This window comes from Ovis aries, chromosome 4 (assembly GCF_016772045.2).
Source record: "Ovis aries strain OAR_USU_Benz2616 breed Rambouillet chromosome 4, ARS-UI_Ramb_v3.0, whole genome shotgun sequence".
NCBI lineage: Eukaryota > Metazoa > Chordata > Mammalia > Artiodactyla > Bovidae > Ovis > Ovis aries.
Window position 1 is genome coordinate 99,465,330 of NC_056057.1, and position 21,878 is coordinate 99,487,207.

The 21,878-nt window shown below is 41.4% G+C and overlaps 1 protein-coding gene across 5 annotated transcripts in view; it reads left to right on the forward strand.

Moving 5' to 3' along the window:
- Nucleotides 1–681: 681 nt before the first annotated feature.
- The window catches only part of LRGUK (leucine rich repeats and guanylate kinase domain containing), a 121,695-nt gene continuing 100,498 nt past the window's right edge, over nucleotides 682–21,878 (forward strand). For 4 of the 5 annotated variants that reach the window (XR_009600450.1, XR_006059683.1, XM_027968815.3 and 1 more), the window contains exons 1-5: nucleotides 682–1,011; nucleotides 8,652–8,759; nucleotides 11,261–11,342; nucleotides 15,196–15,296; nucleotides 18,369–18,450. Coding sequence is in view for 3 of the 5 variants with exons in the window: in XM_027968815.3 (XP_027824616.2) it covers nucleotides 691–1,011; nucleotides 8,652–8,759; nucleotides 11,261–11,342; nucleotides 15,196–15,296; nucleotides 18,369–18,450 (694 nt within the window). In the remaining 2 variants the exon portion in view is untranslated. The remainder of the gene's footprint in view (nucleotides 1,012–8,651; nucleotides 8,760–11,260; nucleotides 11,343–15,195; nucleotides 15,297–18,368; nucleotides 18,451–21,878) is intronic. The other variant, XM_060414844.1, reaches the window with a different exon arrangement.

Sequence of the window (21,878 nt, forward strand, 5' to 3'; positions counted from 1 at the left end):
GTTATTTATGCAATGCTAATAGTTTTACAGAGGCTTTCAGATAAAATGTGAGTTTGACAGTCGTTTTTTCCCCCCTGTATTTGTATTGTTAAACCACTGCCAGTTTTTCTCCCCAAGGACATGGCTTATTATTTTGGGGGTAAAAATGTAAATTAACTGCCAACCAGCTCTCAGTCGTCGTCTGGTAGTTTCTCTTTATTATCTGCAATTAAATCATAAGGACAGGAGCCATGCCTTCTATATCATGTATGCGCACTGCACTCTGCAGAGAGTAAAATTTCAGTGTTATAAACTTTCCGACAGACAGCTTTACAGACATCTAACACTAAGTACATAAAGACCCTTCATGAAGGAAGCAGGATGGTGCGCTCACCAGTGATCTCAGGGTGGGATGAAAAATCTCCAAGAGGGGTGTCAAGGTCGAGAGAAAACAGTTGAACACTAAAAAAAAGGGGGGGGGGCGCAGAGAAAAAAGATGAAAAACGAGAAAGACAAGCCAAAAGAAGCAGAGCCAACGACTTAACAGACTAAAAAAGAAAGATCACAGCAAGCGGACAGAAAGCTAAGTTGAAATACAGTGGCAAAGCAAGCTGAAAGGGAGAACGCACGAGGGGCAGACTACAGCCCCCGAAACCCCTTGCGGCACCTCCTCCCTGGGCGTCCATCTCCTAGGCAACCCCTGTAAACAAGATGGCGACCTCCGGGAGAGAGCCCAAGTTTCCGAAGCCTTCCTCTCTCCAGGGAGGCATGAGCATTTCACGAACTGGAGCGCAGTCGAAAGTGCTGCACTCAGAAAAGGATCGTCCCTCTTGCTGGTCTCCTTTTCCCATGGGTCAGAGACCGAAAAATACTTTACGCAAAGCCTCCTCCTACCTGCTCCAGCACCTCATTCACCGCTATCAGGAGTCAGACGTGGACAGAGATTACTACGACCTGGAAGAGGGCGAGGGCGACGGCGAGGACGAAGTGGAATCCGAGGAGTCCTCAGATTCCGAAATGCTGAATTTTGAGGTGTGCCTTCCCTCCACCCCTCACCCCCTCAGTTCCTTCTCCAGCGGTCAGAACCCCTTCACCAGCCTGCGGCTGAGCCCCATTCCTAGGGCTCCAGGAGTGCGTCTTCCTTACTGCTCCGAGACTCCCCTCCTCTCCTCCCCATTTCTGTTAGCCCATTTCCTCACCCTTAGTTTTTCATTAGCACATGTGATTCCTTAAGAGTCGTTACGCAGCGTCCTTTAAAAAAGTATCTATTTGTATGAGAGTTGTGACTTTAACTTTTTCAAAATTATACCTCTACAGCGTTGTGAATTGACAAGAGTTCCACCTCTGCACCCTCTGTACCTTCTCGTCATGACTGTGAAATACTCCAACACTCTCCTCAGTTTCTAGTCCCTTCATCCTCCTTCCTCTAGGAAAAACAAACAAACCCCAAAACCCCTCTTGAAGTAATCTTAAGTGCTGCTGTTCCCTTCTACGGGATATCTTCCCAACCCAGGGATCGATCTGAGGTCTCCCACATTGTAGTCAGATTCTTTACCAGCTGAACCACAAGGAAAGCCGATTTTATTCCTCAAAGACCAAGTGTCTTGAAAGTTTTATATATTACTTATGCCAGGGGTATATAATACATTATACAGACAACACACACATGCACGCACCACTCACTGTGAGAATATTTTAGGATTTGGGGAATGTCCCAACATTCCCATCAGTGATACCTGTTGGCAGCTTGGCCTTTTACACTGATAATACAAATTCCCTCTTTTCTACAGTGTCTCATCTAAACAGCACCCAATTCCACTTCTTACACTTATCATCATCCTATTCCTTCCTTAGTTCCTTACCTGCCTTCTTGTCCCTTTCTACTTCATATTGTACCAATTCCTTCTCTTGACTTCCTAATGAACTGTTTGCTTTCTTTAAAAATGTAAATTGATTTGCTTTCTTTTAGTAAACTGTTAGGTTTTCCTCTTTGTCTTGGCTGCCAGGAAATATAACATTTTTTTCCCCCTTAATTTAAAAATTTTCTTAATTTCGATAGTTTTTCTCTAGATTACATTTTTATCTTCCCTTTCTTCCTCTGTGATAGTATAAATTGCTTCAGACTCTTTTCAGAAGTAGATATAATAGAGAAACACTTTCCAACATCTGGTTCTGTGATGTTTTTCTGACACCCTCTCTGTCTCATTGTACCTTTCATTTCCTAGTCACCTTTCTTTCCCCCTTGAACTCAAACAGGTCTCTCTTTTTTATGCCTGTCCTCATCTCCATTCCTCACTTGTCTTATTTTTTCTTGTTTTCCCCTCTAACTTGCACTGTGTTCTGTCTCTCTGGTTCTGCCACTGACTGTCTACACCGTGTCCCTGCTTGGGTTCCCTTCTTTTGTAATGTCCTTTTGTTCAGTTTCCACATTTGGCCCATTTTTCCCTACCCTCACATTCCTCTCCTCCCCAATCTTCTGCCTTTCTTCTTCTCCTCCCTCCTTTTACATGGGCTAAACCTCAATTTTTCTTAAAAGTGAGCCATGGAAAATTATTACTTATTTTGTTCATCTTTTGTTGATTTACTTGCCATGCGTAATAGTGACTGTTGCAAAACTGTAGCAATGTTTTTACAACTTTGAGATGTTTATATGGTTTCTACCATCTTTCACCCCAGAGGAATTAACACAGGAATCACCAGTTTACTTTATTATTCTAATTAACTTGTGTTCTTCAGCTATGGGGTTCATTAATGCCATTGTTAATCGGTCTTCAGTATGCCATTAAAAACCATAGAGGGGGAGGGGATTGACTTGAACTAGTTAATCCTTTGTTACTTGTAGGCTCTGTGTGGGAAAAGTGTATTATTTCTTTTGTTTATGTTCCAAATATTAATATTTATTTTATGTCCTCACATTCTATTTTAGTTTTTATAGTGTCTCATATGTTTTTTTATGTTGAATAAACTGAAAAGTTTTAAGAGGAAATATCTGAACTTTTTTGTTCAGTGATTTATTTTCCATATCCTAGCCTGATTAAGATTTATAAGGCTCTGATGGTCAGAATGACAAAGTGCCTATAATGTAATTAGGCTCAGTGAACTTGAAGGAGGTCGGGCAGAATACTGTTCAGAATGTTGCCTTTGGGATTAGATATTTGTATAAAATCTTTTGTTCGTTGTGAGATCTTGAGCAAGTTATACTCTCTGCATCTCATCCGCAGTATGGGAATTAAAACAACACCTACCTCACAGGAGAGTTGTGAAAATTAAATGAGATCCTGTGTGTAAGCTACTGAGCACAATATATCATTTATACTAACACAAGTAATAACTTACCTGTTCTTATCTACTAACTGCTGCTGCTGCTAAGTTACTTCAGTCGTGTCCAACTCTGTGCAACCCCATAGACGGCAGCCCACCAGGATCCCTCATCCCTGGGATTCTCCAGGCAAGAACACTGGAGCGGGTTGCCATTGCCTTCTCCAATGCATGAAAGTGAAAAGTGAAAGTGAAGTCGCTCAGTCGTGTCCGACTCTTAGCGACCCCATGGACTGCAGCCCACCAGGCTCCTCCATCCATGGGATTTTCCAGGCAAGAGTACTGGAGTGGGGTGCCATTGCCTTCTCCTACTACACCCTATCAATTGACTTCATTAATTCAGCCTTCATGGAACAAACATTCATGAACGATTATTCTGTGGGAAGTACTCTTTTGATGATATAGGTCAGAAGAAGTGTCTGGGCCTGTAATACATTTCTGCTGTGTGAAAGCCACTCTTTGCCAATAACTTTATGTGGCTAATAATGCCTATTCATTTAATAGTTATAAGCATCAAGTCTAATGGGAAAGTCTGTGTTAAAGTTCTTAACATAGTGTCTGATACAGCGTGGGCTCTCAAAAGATTTTATGTGTAATACATAATAGCAACAGTGATGACTGAGGAAGATGAGAGTGTGATGGAGGACATGCAAGGTCCCAGCTCTCAGGGTGAGATAAGACTGTGAGGAAACCATAGCTATTCAGCCTGTGAACAGATGCCTACAGTGATAGCTGGGTTATAGGGCTGGTGGAAGACATGAAGGGAAGTAAACCCTTGTTTGAGTGTAGAGGTCGGGTATGGGCAGGCAGATGGCACCTTTCCAAGTGATGAATTATAGATAAGAACAGAAAAGGTAGATGGGTCGGAGGCCAGATTGTGGAGAGCTCTGGGTTGTTGTACTTCCTAGGTGGTGCTAGTAGTAAAGAACCTTCCTGCCAATGCAGGAAATAAAAGAGACACAGGTTCGAGCCCTGGGTTGGGAAGATCCCCTGGAGGAGGGCAAGGCAATCCACTCCAGTATTCTTGCCTGGAGAGTCCCATAAACAGAGGAGTCTGGCAGGCTACAGTCCATAGTGTTGCACAGAATCAGACACAACTGAGGCACACACACACTGGGCTGCTGTAGGGACTGTGGACTTGACTCATAAGCAGTAGGGAGCCTCTCTTGTGGCTGAGAGGGTTAGATTAGAGGGTGGTAAGTCTGGAGGCAGGGAGATTAGTGAGAAGCTGAGCAGCATCTGTGCAGGAGAGACAAGAGTCTGGATTAAGGCAACTGGAATAGAAAGGAAGCTAGTGATGAATACAGATTTAGAATGAGACACTAATTGAACATGGGAAGTCTAGGTTAACTGTCAAGTCTATGGAATGTTCCAGGGGGGTATCGGACCACTAACTACCATGGGAAACAATGACTGGTGGAGCTGTGCAGTCAGGAGGTGGGCATGTGAATCATGGAAATCAGGAGAGGGTCAGAGACCTGGGAATCATTAGCACTGGAGTCTGTGGGATCATCCAGGAAGAGAAGAAAGAAGAGAAGGGGCGGGCCAAGGAAAAAACCCTGGGATACAGGTATCTCAGAAGATGAAGAGGATCTGGGGTTAGGGGAGGGAACTGGAAAGGACTGGTAAGAGAAAAAGAAGAAAGAAGAGCTGTATGGGTGAGAAGTCAGAGCAAGAAAGAATCTCAAGAACAGGGGAGAGGGTTACGTTGCCAAGAGGGTAAGTGGACCATGAAAAGGGCCATTTGTGGGCCATGGGGGATCTCAGCCCATATGCATTTTGTGATGTGGTGAGGCCTGCAGCCTAACTGAAGTGAGTTGAGACATGAGTGGGAAGTGAACAGGGGAAACTGAAGAGTAAAACAGCAACTCTGGAGGAGCTTGGCTATTAAGGGAAACTCCAGCTATCGCTGAAGGAACATGCAGGACCCAAAGGCCCCTTGGAGGACAGAAAGGACTCACGTGCTCATAGAGCTGGAGAAGTGACAGCTTGGAGAAGGGCAGTGGAGAGTGACTGGTTAAACCACAAACACAAGATAGTACTATTGATGGTCCCTGAACATGGTCTCTGGGGAAAGGGAGCAGGACCCTGTGTAAGAAGGAACTGTCCTCCTCTGCCACCCCAGCAAGAAGCTGACTCAAGTGTGGCACCAGAATGCATGCTTGTGGGTCTTTGCTGGCTCACTCAGAAGCGGGCACGGAGTAGGCTCATTAATTCGTTCAGCCCATGTTTGCGTGCCCTCCATGTATTAGGTACTGTCTTCCCCACCCAACCTTACACTTTAGCTATTTGAACTCTCGGTAGTTTCCCCAGTGGGCCATGCTTGCTTTTGCAGTTTTGTACATGTCCCTTGTGCCAGAGACATTACTTTGCCAACAAAGGTCCGTCCAGTCAAGACTATGGTTTTTCCAGTGGTCATGTATGGATGTGAGAGTTGGACTGTGAAGAAAGCTGAGCACTGAAGAATTGATGCTTTTGAACTGTGGTGTTGGAGAAGACTCTTGAGAGTCCCTTAGACTGCAAGGAGATCCAACCAGTCCATTCTGAAGGAGATCAGCCCTGGGATTTCTTTGGAGGGAATGATGCTGAAGCTGAAACTCCAGTACTTTGGCCATCTCATGAGAAGAGTTGACTCATTGGAAAAGACTTTGATGCTGGGAGGGATTGAGGGCAGGCAGAGAAGGGGACGACAGAAGATGAGATGGCTGGATGGCATCACGGACTCGATGGATGAGTCTGAGTGAACTCCAGGAGTTGGTGATGGACAGGGAGGCCTGGCGTGCTGCGATTCATGGGGTTGCAAAGAGTCGGACACGACTGAGAGACTGAAGAGAACTGAACTTGGGCCCACAGTACCCTTCTTGGCCCTTTTCTGCCCTTTCTTCTCCTTTGTCAGAATAACTCACAGCTTCGGGTCTCAATAGCTGTCTCTCCAAGGAAGCCTTTGCTAACCCCCTACTCCTCACTAGAACTGCCTTGAAATGGGAACTCTGCTAGTCAAAGCACCCTGCCCACCTCTATAGTAGTTTATGCAAGTCCTGAAATCATTTACATACTTGTCTAGCATGTGCTTGGCATGCTAGGAAGTTTTTTTTTTATCCCAAATGGATAATGAACATGCATAATCCCTGCCTCAATGCAGGGGTTGACTGTGAGGTTGATTCAGATTTGGCTTTGCATGGTACAGTTGCAGTCAGGACAAGGAGGCAGAGACTTGAGGGTAGAGAGACATTGAAATTGCCCATGGGAGACCCAGTCAGGAAGGAAGTATACAGTTGGGAGGGGACAGATAGACTCGGAGAAAGGGGTAGATGAATCAGACTGGAAATTTTGCTGTGGTTAGTGACCAAATGAGCAACTGTGGGATCCAAGAGCCACGGAAGATTTGAGGTCCAAGGTTTCTAAGGTGGAGCAGTTTAGCGTGATGACTGGGTCCAGGCCACAGCCAGGGGAGTGAGTGGCTGAAGTTATCTGGATCCATTTTTAAATGTTTGAGTTGAGAAAGTAAAGGAACGTGTGTGTGTGTGTGTGTGTGCGTGTGTGTGTGTGTGTGTGTGTGTGTGTGCTTGGAGCGGTTTGGATGGTGAGTGGCCTTCCTCAGGGATTCTGAAGCCGCCCAGCATGCAGACTGGGCCGGTCAAGGTCTGAAAATGACCAGAGACCAGGAGGGAGAGACAGCACTGAGAAATGGCAGGGACTTAAAGAGGTGTGAGGGGGAGCCATGGAGAGTCTTGCCCTGCAGGTCTGGGACAATGCTGACCATGAGGCCAGTCTCTGTATCAACGGCTGTGTTGAAAAACAGATCTACTGTGAGGAAGGGATGCTGTGGCATCTAGTTTACAGGAGCCGGAGGGAGTGGGCCGTGTGGAAAGTTTGAGAGGTCAGGTGGCACTGTCTTACCTCAATTCCTTCCCAGGCCATCTATAAAAAATAGTAACTGTTGTGAAAAGTAGATCTCTTTCCCCCATTTTGTGAACAGATTGATTGGTATCAATGAATGAGACCTTAAGATGTGGAATTTCTCAGTTCATCAATTCATACTAACAGCTCCCATTCATTGGGAACACTTGCTGTGTTCTAGGCACTGTGCTAAGAGCTTTATGTTCACAGTTACTTTTAATTATCTTTAAAACATTAAGAGAAAGTAATAAGATACCCTATTTACAGATGAAAAATATGAGGCTCAGAGAAAACTTTGTCTCTCAAAGTCATATATTCAAAACGGCGGATCTGGGCTTCAAACCAAGCCTGCCCAACTGTGAGCTGTGTTTGATTCTCTGAGATAGTGGTTGGATGGCATCAACGACTCGATGGACGTGAGTCCTTCCCTGCAGGACAGGGAAGCCTGCAGTCCATGGGACTGCAAAGAGTGAGACACGACGGAGCTACTGAAAAATAGCAACAAGATAGTGGAAATTTGAGAGGAAATAAAAACTTTTCACAATAGCACCACCCTACATACTTATGTCCTCAGTACGAGCAGTCTGAACAGCACTTCTGATTCCCAAGTTAATGTAAAGTGACCCAAAACACCTGAAAGAGTGTTTTGCCTTCATAGTCCACGTACCAGTTACACTGATAGTTGTATTGCTGTGACTTAAAAAATTACTCTTTTGTGTCCTAATGCTGATGTTAGTGTTAATGTGTTTGTCATTATAGAGTGGCCAGCAGCTCAAACACAGCACTATTATCTCTTCTCTTGGGGAGAATGGGGAGAGGGGGTGTTGGGCCTCCACTGGTTCATGATGTCTGTAGACTAAGGACCAGCCTCCTTCTTGAAATTATTACCCTTTTAATTTTGTAAATGGTATGACTCCAACAAGATTAGCCAAGGCAAAGTGAACCCGAGGACCCATTTTCTCCAACAAGAATGCCAGATGTAGAGAAGTCATTACCTTAATGTGGTGCAACCCTCCTTTAGGGTGTGGACAAGCAGTCAAGTACAGTTAGTGGTTAGAACTGCCTTGAGGTCAGGCAGATTCTGGTTTGTATTCTGGGCTCTGTGGTTTCAGGCTAGTCTTGGTATGTGAGCCTTAGTTGTATAAAGGAGCTAAGAGTACCTCCCTCAGAATTGTTAGGAGGATCAGTGAGTGGACCCACTGAGAGCTCTTAGCACAGAACGGCATTCAATGCTATCAGCAGTGAGACATTGATTGGATAGATACATTTTTTAATTGTATGTAATATGCATGGGTCTTCAACTTAGTTGTCTTGGGGGCCAGTAAAATTTTGGAAGTCTCAGCTCCCAGATGTGTAATATACTAAATAAGTGCTAGATATGACGAAGCGGATTTTTTCTTTTCTAATGGAAGTCCTTTCTTTGTCCACCTGTCTGTTTTGTTTTGTTTTTGCAGGGAGGATTTGATGGGGTCCTGAGAGAGGAGGTCGTGGCTGAGAAGCTCTACCAACTAGGGCGCTCAGGCTCTGGGACGGAGCAGGTCTACCTCAGCCTGACTTTATCAGTGAGTATGACAAGGTCACCATTGCGTGGCTCCATCTCGACCCTGGTTGGACCATGTCCATGTTCTCTGCTAACTCACAGTTATTTTGGTGGTCCCAAATCTCTGAGTCTTGCATTTGACAGAAAATGGCAATGAGTTATTTATGTTTGACATCAAAGAGCCCTGGCCAGTCCAACAGTCAGCTGCCTTCCCCCCAATTCCTTTGTTTTCATTTCCTCACAGTCTGTTTCTTTCATCTTAAGCAGTCTATTTTTTAGTAATCAATGCTTTCCTTCTAGGAGGTTGAATTTGATTCTGTAAAACCAATCAAAAACTCTTTTAAGAATTTTTTTTTCCCTCTGATCAGTGGCAGGACTAAAATTTATATCTGAATCCAGGGGAACAAAGTATTTTGGTATTGACTTGGCGCCCCTCCCATAAATATGTAGCTGTGAGCTATAGCTCATTTTCCAAAAGATATCTATTATGAAAGAAAACACGTATTGTTATTCATCAATTTATAAGATTTTGATACTAGCACAGAATCTTGGCTCTAAATTTATCATAAGAGAAGCTGTAAGAGCAGATTACTTAGGATTTCAGCTTTTGTCCTCATTTCGTTTCTTTATAGACACAAAAATGCCATTTATCTCTTTCTGCTTCCTCATATTGTAAAGCATTAACTCCTCCTTGGAGGTCCACAGAGTAAGTGCAGACATGCTGGTGAAGAAAGCACACTGAAATTCTGCTATGGCACCCTACTTTGGCTCAAGCATATATAATTCATAGCAAGGCTGTTTTGTCTTAGATTTGAACAAGCGAGCTACCTAAGAAATGTTAAAGCCCCTTTCGCCCATGCTGGTTTCACGGCATGTCCCTTGACAACAGCAGACAGAGGCTCTCATCTTTTACTCTTTTCACTTCACGGCATTTTAGGGATGACTCCGCGAGTCAGGCAGGGAGCGCCTTGGGCGTGTTGCACTGTGTTAGGCTTTGGAATGGAAGATAGTTCCTGCAGCCAGTACCTTTCCACATAAGTTCCTTCGAATCAAAATTCTACTTACATACCCAGTACCTGCCTTAAACTGATCTGCAAAAAAGCACAATTCTTTAAATCATTTCAGCTGGATGGACTGAAGCTTAACTTACTTTGTCACTGACCTCCTTACCTTTGAGATATTATATGTTGATTTACTTTGCCCTAATAACCTGTCTTACTGAATACACTTTCTTAGGGTTGGCCAGGTTAGTGATTTTCCCCCCTTATATCTTACTTATGTTACATGTAATTTTTATTATTTTTGTTAAAAATAATAAAAATTAATCAATTAATATGATTTTATTATTTATTTTTATTATTTGTGTGCACAGTTTCTCTCCTCCCCAAAGTTGTAAATAAATTAATAAATTAATAAATAAATTAATATTATTTTTATTATTTTAAATTTTTATTATTTGTGTGCAGTTTCCTCCCCAAAGTTGTAAATAAATTAATTAATAAATTAATAAATATTATTTTTATTATTTTTTATTTTTATTATTTGTGTGCACAGTCTCTCTCCTCCCCAAAGTTGTAAGTTTATAAGGGCTAAATATAGCTCTAGTCCGTCATTATATGTGTCTCTCATCATGCCAAGCTTAATGCCTTGTACATAGTAGGTTTCTTAGTGATAATTACTGTTCTAGTGGCCTTCCTTAAACATTCTTATCATTCTCATATTTGAGAACTTGCTTATAATGACACTTTATCGATTGGCTTTGTCTGACTCTGGCATCACAGCGTAGACCAGTGATGTGAACCTTTGTTTCAAGTGACCAAATTCCCCTCCAACCCCTCAGGAAGTTCAGTAGATGCAAGATTTCCTGGAGAGCATCTGAGACTTGGATTCTGGAAATTTGGAGTTGCTTCTCTATCACTGACTTGCTAAGTGATTTTAAGCTATTTGTGTACTTCTCTGTACCTCCTCACTCCATTGGGGATAATGTGCCCTACAGATCTCATAGGTTTGTTTGATCAGATGAGATTATTGTGAGAGAGCTTTGAAAACCAAGCCTGAGAAAAAGTGTAGCAAGTATTGTTATTAATGATCGCTTGATGAGGTGTGAACTTGTCTACACTTTGTTTGAATTCTAGGCATTTGCTTTTTCTTTTCTTCTACAAGATAAAGGCTTTGGCTTTATTGCTTTTATGTGTGTGCATGTTTTTATAAAATATAAAACTCTGCTCTAAAGGTCTTCATGAACACTGCTTTAATTTGCCTTTTCATGTTGTATCTGTTCTTGCTAACAACCCTAATTTTCCAAGCTATTATTTCCTTCAGAGGAATGCATTTTTGATGGAGTTTGTAGTCTCTTTTGAGTTCCTATTAATAATAGGCTTCAGGTTTTATCCTCTCATTCCTACAATACTTTCAAAGGAAATTCTGGATTTCTCCATCAACTTTTATTTCCAGATATCTTGAGAAGCCTGAGTACTCTTCTGCTAAAGCCACATTAAAGTCATTTGCCTTTTATTTTCTCAGGATCTTGATTTAACTGACGTTAGCATCCTCTGTGGATATGTTCACCTACAGAAGTTGGATCTTTCAGTAAATAAAATTGAAGGTATGTCGTTGTCATTCTAGTAAATTGATGGATCACTGAATTATTACAAAATTTAAGCTTTGCAGAGGGCAATATACTTTAATACTACCAAACTTGATATAAATGCTATTATGGATCAGTTTATACATTAATGCTCTATTTTCCATGAGAAGAAAAAAAAAAAAAAGCACCTCTGACTCACGAGAAAAGAAAAATGCAGAGGTCAGCAAATATGCTGTATTATGTGATGGTTGAGACACATTCAATGATATTGAAGAGTATCAGATGGAACGCTTGCTCTTTCCTTTCCAGAGATGGATCGTTACTTCTTTAGTGCTTCCTGAATATTTGATGGCTCCCATTTCTTTCCCTCTATTAGTTTATTCAGCGGAGAGGAATTAGTCCTTTTTCTTTTCCCTTTAATGGATGCTTTTCTTTAATTTGCATTTGTATCTACATCTTAATCCTGGCATGCTGCTTCTGTTCTTATTTGAGCACCAGGGATTCAGAAATATTATTTTCCCCCTCTCTTTGTTCTCTCTATGTAGTTAGTGGGTTCTTACAGGTCTAACCCTGCCATTTATGGTTCCTTATAAGGTATCTGTTGTGATACCTAGCTCACATTTAACGAAATTAGTCACATTTTCTTCAAAGCTTGATCCTTGCTTCTGTAATAGTTCTCTGATCTTATTTGAAATTTCTGACCTGCTTTTTTCTTCACTGATAACCTTTCCATTCACTTCTTTAGCTCTTTTTTTAAGACCATTAAGGGTCGCTGATATGGTCTTCTCTGATTCGTTTTCTGATTTCTTCCTTTCATTTGACTGCAGTAATTAAAATTCACTTTTCAATGGCTAAGACACATTCCAGCATATTTTAATTCTAAAGTGCTACTGTTTTGAAACACTTTCCATGATTTTTTTTCTAGTTTCATAAAAATTTTTTTTGTAAATTACAAACGTGCACAAGTAGAGAGGTTTGTAATGAATATTCAGGTTCAACAATTATCAACCCATGGCCCCTCTTGCCTCACCCGTCCTCCCCTGCTCCCTTCCCCAGGGCTATTTAAGGCAATTCCCAGATATCATATCATCAGAAAGACTTTTTAGTGTTACTAGCAGGCTCTTCCCACCTCCAAGATTATTTTCACTTACTAGATAAAGGGTTGCTGGGACTCCAGGAGCTTTTAGTGCTTGATGAAAGGGAAAGAAATGTGGCTTCAGACCTTTACCCCTTGAGCAAGTAGTCCTTGGGAGCAAATGAAGCCTTCCTCTTCATATCAGTCTCTTTCAATCTTATATGTCATCTTCTATTAACTCATCAAGTGTCCAAGAACCTACTGTGAGTGAAATAAGTGAAAGTGGAAAGTGTTAGTCATGTCCAACTATTGCGACCCCATGGACTGTAGCCTGGCAGGCTCCTCTGTCCATGGAATTCTTCAGACAAGAATTCTGGAGTGAGTAGCCATTCCCTTCTCCAGGGGGTCTTCCCAACCCAGTGATCAAACCCAGGTCTCCTGCACTACAGGCAGTTTCTTAATCATCTGAGCCACCAGGGAAGCCTGTGTTGTTGTTCTCAACAGTCGCTCAGTTCTGTTCAGTCGCTCAGTCGTGTCCAATTCTGTGACCCCACGCACTGCTGCACATCAGGCTTCCCTGTCCTTCACCATCTCCCGGAGCTTACTCAAACTCATCTCCATTAAGTTGGTGATGCCGTCCACCATCTCATCCTCTGTCGTCCCCTTCTCCTCCTGTCTTCAGTCTTTCCCAGCATCAGGGTCTTTTCCAATGAGTTGGTTCTTCTCATCAGGTAGCCAAAGTATTGGAGCTTCAGCTTTAGCATCAATCCTTCCAATGAATATTTAGGGTTGATTTCCTTTAGGATGGACTGGTTTGATCTCCTTGCTGTCCAAGGGACTCTCAAGAGTCTTCTCCAACACCACAGTTTGAAAGCATCAATTCAAAAGCAATGTGTAAGGCATAGTATATATTTTTCTTTTCAAGAGAACAGCTTTTTTGATGGCCTGATAAGGACCAGATTTCAACTTGCATCAGTATTACCTGGAGGGGGTCTGTTAAAACAGAGATACCTGTGCCCCACCCTCAGACTTTCTGATTCTGTAGATCTGAGGTAGGACTTGAAAATTTGCGTTTCGAATTACTTGCCCTGAAAGCGGAGACAGGACCACACTTTGAGAACCACGGATGCAGACATGAGGAGCTCCTGCCATCTGGTGGACACCGAGGTCACTACACCAAGTAGAGAGAGGAGTCCAGCAACCCAGATGGTGAATTTTTTCTATCAGAGTAATTTGAAAGCACTGGGCATACACCAGATGTGAAATGTACTCATGATCCAAGTGGTAGCTGCTGCTTCTACTTTAAGACAGTGCTCCATAGTACAGCACTTACCTGCCCACAGAAAAATCAACTTCAAGGGGACATCAGGGCCTGTGGAAATGAAAACAGTCAATGGAGATAATCGCTGACAGACATGGAGCTGATCTTGTCTGGCGCAAATAGGCAAAACTGTAGCAAACAGGCAAAACTGTGAAGCTATTACCTTTCTCCTTAGCTTTCCTCTTACAGGCAGCCTTCTTGGATTTGCTCATGAATTCCCACCAAAGTGTTGATGTCTTAATGTTTTGTAATTTCATGAGAAAGACAGGCTAAAGAAGGCTGAGGTTTAGACCAGAGAAATGAAGTAGAAATTGGTAGGAATCTCATGGCTTCTGCCACCCTGAGAAGCTAAGATGGGTGGGGAGGACCCTCACCTTACCAGCTCCACATTCTTCATGGTACAACCCCGGGGTTCGGCTATGCTCCCTTCTCCTGGCCTGGGGGTGACTCTGTTACCTGGTGAAAGGAGAAGCACTTTGCTGGGCTTCAGGGGTGTGGAGGCTGTGTTCTCCTCCAGAGGCCATCCTCTGAAGAGTTGTGATGGCTGATTGTGTGATCTAGAGTGAAAAGATGGGTGGAGATGCGCATTAGTGGTAAAGATGGTGCTGTAAATCCTTACGATGAGACTCTTCCCGAGTCTCTCCCTGATTCTCCTGCTGCCCCAAAGCCCGTCTCCTGTCAAGCGGCAGAGAGAAGCAGCACCACGCTTCACTATTTCTTATGTTGTATATGTCATGTCATCAGCACCGCCGTCTTTTACTTAGTATTCTAGGTACAGAATACTGGCTGGGGATAAAATGCAAAACTCAGACATGGTTTTGAACCAACCCAGAATCAAAGTAAAATAATAGCCATAATTTAAATCACTTCAAATAATTAATGAGGTTTAAGATTGAGCCCATCTGAAACAAAATGCAATTTATAACCAAGAACTAATTGTGGCATTTGCCGTCTTTCCGAAAAGACCTAATGCAGTTATTCAGGGGCTAATTATCGAGAGGATTATGGAAAGCTTTAGTTCCTCCAAGCCTGGCATTTCTGAAGCATTGACTGTTAGCAGTCCAGGGAGAGTGAGCTGGAACTCAGGAAACCTTGGCCATTTCTTTCTCGAAGGTGCTGGAAGATGGGAACAGGGGAGCTAAGGGGGCCCTGGAGAATAGTTCCATTGTGGGGGTGGGGGCCCTAGAGAAGACGGTTACATTGTAGACTCATAATGTGCTTTCCATGCTGTGTGTGTGTGTGTGTGTGTGTGTGTGTGTGTGTGTGTGTGTGCGTGCGCGCGTGCGCGGTGTGTGTTGTTTTGCATATTCCTATTTTTGTTCATTTAATTCATCTGGAATAATTAAGATGTGCTGGCAACTAGCATAATTTTAAAATGTCCTGATAGAATGTTTGCTGTGTTTAATGACTTTGTCTAGTTTTGACTTTATTGGCTTACCTTATTCTGTACTCATTTCCACCGTCCCTCCTCCCAGATTTGTCTTGTGTGAGCTGTATGCCTTATCTTCTAGAACTTAATGCTTCTCAGAATCACCTGAAAACATTCTTCAATTTCAAGCCACCCAAAAATCTCAAGGTAGGTTTTATTAATACACTAATTACGTGTGTTAGCTGAGTGTAATACATTAACAGGCCAAACAGCATCCAAAGAGAATTCAGAGAGAATAAGGTACAGGGAAAATGAATTTTAAAAAAGGAGGAGGACTTGCGTATCATTTATTTTAGAAAAAAAGATAGTCAGGAGATGTTTTTCAGAAGCTTTGCTGAAACCTAGTGTTCAAACCAAAGAATTAACTTCCTTCCTTTTTCTATGCTTCATTTAAATACTAGTTATTGTTTGTTTATTTTTGTTATAGCGGAACAATTTTGTACCTGAAAAATCTGTAAAAATGTCCTGGGGGCTTACGTTTCGCCTTCTTATTGATCCAGCCTTAGCTTCTGTTTAGGAAGCAGTGATTTCAGATCTTCGTTCTTGCTTCTCTGCACATGCTTCTGCATTTCTGAGGCAGAACAAAGCGCAAGGAATGTTGATTGATGGAGCAGCTTACTCTGCTGTGGAACCCAGTGTCTCGTGCTTTAATGTGAATATAGCTCATGTGGTATTCTTGTGAAAATGAGATTCTAACCTCGCAGGTCTGGGGTGGGCCTGAGACTCTCCTTTCTAACAACTGTCCTGGCAAGCCGTTGCTGCTGGTCCATGGACCATACTTAATTAAGCAGAGAGATCACAGACTGATGGTACCCCAATTTTCTGCACATTGGAATCACCTGGGAAGTTTTAAAAACTGCTGATGCCTGGACCCCACTCTCAGAGATTCTGATTCAGGTGGTCCAAAGTAAGGCCTGAGTGTGGGGATTTTTCAAGGACCCCGCCCACGTGGCTGTAACATGCTGATGAATTTGGGAACCATTGCAACAAGCTGGGGTTGGACTCAAGTGTTTCATTAAAATTTATTTTGCAGAATGGAGACCAATTGCTTTTTATTATCTACAAGTTTTACTTTATTTAGAAAACAAATTAATTTAGATCCAAAGTATCCTCTGGGTCCATTTGAAGTCAAGAATCTGACACCCTCTCCACTGCCAGGGAGCTGCTGCTGCTGCTAAGTCGCTTCAGTCATGTCTGACTCTGTGCGACCCCGTAGATGGCAGTCCACCAGGCTCCCCCATCCCTGAGATTCTCTAGGCAAAAACACTGGAGTGGGTTGCCATTTCCTTCTCCATTGCAGGCAAGTGAAAAGTGAAAGTAAAGTCGCTCAGTCGTGTCTGACCCTCAGCGACCCCATGCACTGCAGCCTTCCAGGCTCCTCCATCCATGGGATTTTCCAGGCAAGAGTACTGGAGTGGGGTACCATTGCCTTCTCCGACTTCAACCCTATGTGAACCCTAAGTGATCCCCTTTGTGGACCTGGGAGGGGAACGATCGAGATCTTCCAGAGTTTCCAATGCAGGATCTTACCAGATCCCCCCAGCAAGAACTGTGAGGCAGCTGGGATGGTCTCATTTTACACATGGGTTTGCAGAACACACAAGGTTAAATAACTTACTTAACCTTTGCTGGGAGGTCACAGGGCTGGCACTGAACCCCATGACTGAGACCCAAAGCCCTTTTTTTTCCCAGTAAATCAGGCTTGTGTATAATATCCCACCCTTTAGGGAAGCTTTGCTTCCGTTTCATTTATTATTTTAGTGCCTTGTGCCACCAACCAGAGAAAGCATACGTGTCCCAAAGAACAGGAGCCTTTACTCATACCCTTTTTATATTTGCTGAAATGATTTTGCTCTTAGTAGGTGAAGAAGTTTCATTTGATTGATGGGCCTTCTTACAAGCTCTGGGCTCCAATGGAACTCCCATTGGGAATCAGGGCAGTGTCTTAACCCTTTTAAGGTCTCCCAACAAGCCCAGTGTAAATAAATGGATGGATGGAGTCCCGACAGGGGTGTAGTTAGATAGGTATCATGAGAAAAAATGTCAGTTGTAAATAAGCCTAGATAATTAGAAGTTTATTTCTAGCCCTTCATTATTATATAGAAGAAAAAAGTAAACATGAAGCTTCATTTTGTTATGCCAAACTGACTTTTTAATTCAGTCATGGGATACATTTTACATAGTTGCAACTTGTATATGCATAAAATTTTATTTCTGACTTTTTGAACTAATGGCATTTTATTTGCATATTTCTATTTCTTCACATGATTCACTTATTTTACTGACTCTGCAGTCTTGTTGCTGTATCGTAATCAATTTAACCAGTTTTCTACTCTTTCCACTTGAGCTGTTTTCAAAAACAATTTTTTAGTGTTCAGTATTTAAAGGTTTTAGTATTTAAAGTATTTAGTATTTAATATATTGATAAAAATAATCTTAGCACTTTGGGGGGGTTAAAATTACTGTTTTAAAGGGCAAAAGAAGATAAGAATAGTACTTATTATATAATTGCTTATAGTTTTCCAGAAAATGATTACAGTGTGCCCAACAAAGTTATCAGTGCAGTGTTTAAAAATATTTTTCCATCTTTTGCCAGTAGGTGAATAATTAAAGCTATTTAATGTTGTTTGTCTTTCTCATATCTTTGAGTAAGGACAACTGATACTTTTGAAAATGCTTTCCTATAATAAAATAGTCAATTTTGAGAAAGGGTGCTGAGTGGAAGAGGTATCCCCTGGCTTGAGGGATAAATAAGAAAAACTTTTCTGGCATTTAGGGGAGTGATGTGGGAGAGTAAATTGAGATAGAAACAGAGAAAGTGAAGAAACTGGAAACAGGATATACATATACATTAGGTGTACAGAGGCTACTGGGAGTTAGAGAAGATGAGACATGGTGGTTAGTAAGGGTGAGGCTGAGGTTAAGTTCTGAAGGAAGATCAAGAAGGTTTAAAGTGAATGCTGAAAATGGGGAGAGTGACTGCAGAAATGGAAAGCGTTTCTGTTGTGGGGGGTGTGTGCACTGGCCACAGGGAAGGGTCTCCTCCTTACTTCCCCCCAAAGTGGACAGAGTCCCAGCTAGGAAATGATTACACACAGGGCAAGTAAGTCAGCCTGAGTGTATTTTGAACTGGTAACTCCTCACCAGAAAAGACATTCTTCTTGTGCCTGTAATTGTGTGGTTAAGATGAATAACACCCTGCTCTCTTTCTCTCATCAGAAGGTGGATTTTTCCTACAACCAAATTTCAGAAATGTGCAGTTTATCGGCATACGAGTCTCTCACAAAACTAATTTTGGACAGTATCCTTTGAATGAGTAACAGGGAATGTTTGGTTAATAGGTCCATGTAGTTAATACACGTGTAATTAATACGTGTGTACTTGATGATGTGAAGTAGTGCTGGATAGGCAAATATACTAGGGATGTGTGACTCATTGAAATGGCTCAGCACTGATACTCACAAAATGAAGGAAGGTTTCTTACTGACCATGGAGTAAGATTGTAAGCAAAGCTTGCCAAGAACTTCTTACACCTGAAAAGCTAAGAAGTCAGTCATTCTTCTGATAAACATAGGCTTACTTTTAATTCTAGAACCAGATAAGAAGTTCGTTTACCCAACTCCCTTCTTCAAATTTACTTAAACTGGTACCCTAGTTTATGTAAATCCAGTATCTGAAAATCCAGATATGACCAAAATGAGTATTTATTTTACAGAAAAATTCACACAAAGCTCCCTTTAACTAGCAATCTTCTCCAGTGTATTTCAAACGGTGCTTCCAGAAAAAATGTTTTAAGTTATTAAACCAACAACGTTTGATTCATAGCCAACTTTAGCAACATACCTGTTTCTTGAGCCAGGCTCCCGTGCAAACAGAGCACCTACTTTCAAGTTGACACACTCCAGCTTCTGGACCCTAAGGGGTTGACAGGGGATCTGTGAGTTTAATGAGCTTGAACTTCTTTACACCAGAGACTGATGTTCTCTGGGTGATAAGGGAGCAGTGCCTTCTCTTTCTTGGTAAGTATCTTTCTACCCACCTGAGGATTTTTCGGGGCAGAGTGGAGAATGAATTGATTGCCCTCGGGTGCCTCATTCCAGGGATGTGGCAGCAGCTACTACACACTACACTTGTAATGAGGCGGGGATGTGGGGAGAACAGAAGATACATTTTCTTGAAGACATATTTTGTAGGAAAAACCCTTTATTCATATATGATGGAAAGCTTAAAACATAGCATCACTCTCTTTAGAACTTATATGTGAAAATGAGCAATTAGTGGAAATTTAGATGGTGCTCTTGAAACAAGCAAGCGTTCCTGAACATTGCCTAATAAGAAAATGATCAAAATGAAACAAAATGAGGGAAGGATTTGTTTTGATGACAAGCTAAGAGTAGTACGCAGTAACAGCACCCATTCACAGAACTTTCACTTTATGCTTGACTATCGTACGTGTATTGCATTTGCAAAGAGATACAGTCTGACAGCCCTGAAGCAGTCTGGCTTGGAGATCTCATCATCTCGGGCCATCTAGAAGAATGCTCCTCAAGGAGTAGCAGCAGCATTGCCTGGAACTTCTTAGAAATGCAGGCTCTTGGAGGCTACCCCAGACCTCAGAAATCAGAATCTGCATTTTTAACAAAACCCTCAGGTGGTGTGAGTCGATACTAAAGCTTGAAAAGCACTAGTCTAGAAGTCAGCTGCCCCCTAAGCCCCAAGCAGCCAGAAGAAATTGAGCATCAAGAGCCACTTGTATCCCCCAGGGTACCCTGAGTGACACTGTGACGCAGCAGTCTGGAATTCTGTCTCCCAGAAAAATAGTCTTCCATGTGCAGCATGGAATTGTCAGAGAAAACATTTCAATGGTATTTTGGACTGAAGATGCTCTTTAAAACATATCATGAAAGTCTCAATTTCTACTAAATTTATCTTTCCATGTAAAAAGCTAAACTATTATGACTTTGTAAATGTCAGTGGAGGAAGAAATCAGGGTTTTTTTAAAACTTCACTTTAGATGTAACAATGGAGTCTTCTCTCCAAAATATAAAAAGCTTTAATTACTATATCAGAATGGATTGAAATTCAAAACATAGACACAAAATTAGAATGTACCATAGCACTGTTGCTCACCTGGGTTTTTAAAAATGCAAAGACAAGTACCCAGAACAAGCTGCCCTTCATAAACAACTTCTTAGATAGCTTACAGCTTTGAATGAGGGTAGGCTAGTTTTTAAACAGTACTAACGATGCCTCTTTCTTTTGTTCTGTGCAGGCATATCATGTTGTGTATAATTATGTAATTAGAGTTTTGAAAAGACTAAAAAGCTTTAAGATAAAGAATTTCTAGACAACTTTTTAATGCCAGTACATTTGAAAACTTAGATGAAGTGAATAAATCCCTAGAAACATGTTCTGTACCAAAGCACTGACGTGGAGATAGAAACACTGAGTAGTCCTATAACTATTAAAGTAACTCGTTACAAATTAAAATGAATTAAAATATCTTCACACAAAAACCCCACCAGACCCAAACTTTGAAGAACAGACTTTTCAAAAATGAACAAATTCTTTCAAAGATTTAAAACAGAAGGCGTATGCACAGTTCATTGTAATAAGATTACTTTGATACCCAAACCAGACAAGGGAAGATAAGAGAAAGGAAAATGGCAGGCTTATTTCACTTGTGATATAGACATAAAAATCCTAAATAAAATATTAGCGCACTGCCTCTGACAATATATGAAAACGATAATATACCATGACCAAGTTATGTTTATCTCATGAATGTAAGGCGAGTTTAACAGTAGCAGATTTTAAAATGTCATTAATAACTTGAACAGATTAAGGGAAATAAATCATGTGAGCAACAGATACAGAAAATTTAATAGAATCTATTTTTCCTTCACAATAAAAACTTAGTAAACTAGTAATAGGAAATTTCCTCGACTTGGTAAGAATGTCAACAAAAATATTTGAAACAAACTTTATCTCAACTGGAGTCATGTTAAAAGCACTCTTTAAACTCAAGGATGCAAGGCAAGACAACTACCTTTGTCACTTCTAACCATCATTGTTTTAGAGGTGTTGCTCAGTACCAAAAGATAAGAGAAAGAAATTAAAGGAAAATATAAAGATTGGATACAGAGGAAAAGTCATTTTTGTAGATGATGTGATTGTCTACAAAGAATAGGTAAAAGAACTTGCAATAAATTACTAGAAATAATAGAGTTTTGAGAGTTGAACAAGATAGTTGGATATGATTTCAATAAACAGAAATCAGCTGCATTACTCTACACCACAAACAAGCAAGTAGAAAACACAACTTTTAAAAGAAACACTATTTACAAAAATATATTTCTTATTAAAGATGAGGAAGACCTGTAGAGGGAACATAATAAAACTTTATTGAAGAGTATTAAAGACATAGCTGAAGGGAAATATATTATATTCCTGGATATGAAGATGGGAGAAGGTATGTAAAAATAATTTTATAGAAAATGAATCAGAAAGACTAATAAACATATGAAGACATGTCAACCTCACTTGTACTCAGGGAAATGCAATTCAAGACCATGAGATACTGTGTCACAGCCATTCAACTGGCAGAATGTAAGAAATCTAAAAATACCCCATGTTGGAGAACACATAGGTCAAGAGGATCTCTGTTTTTCTTCCTATGGTTGTGAAATTAGTTCAGCCACTTTGGAAAGCAATTTTGTGCAGTCTTGT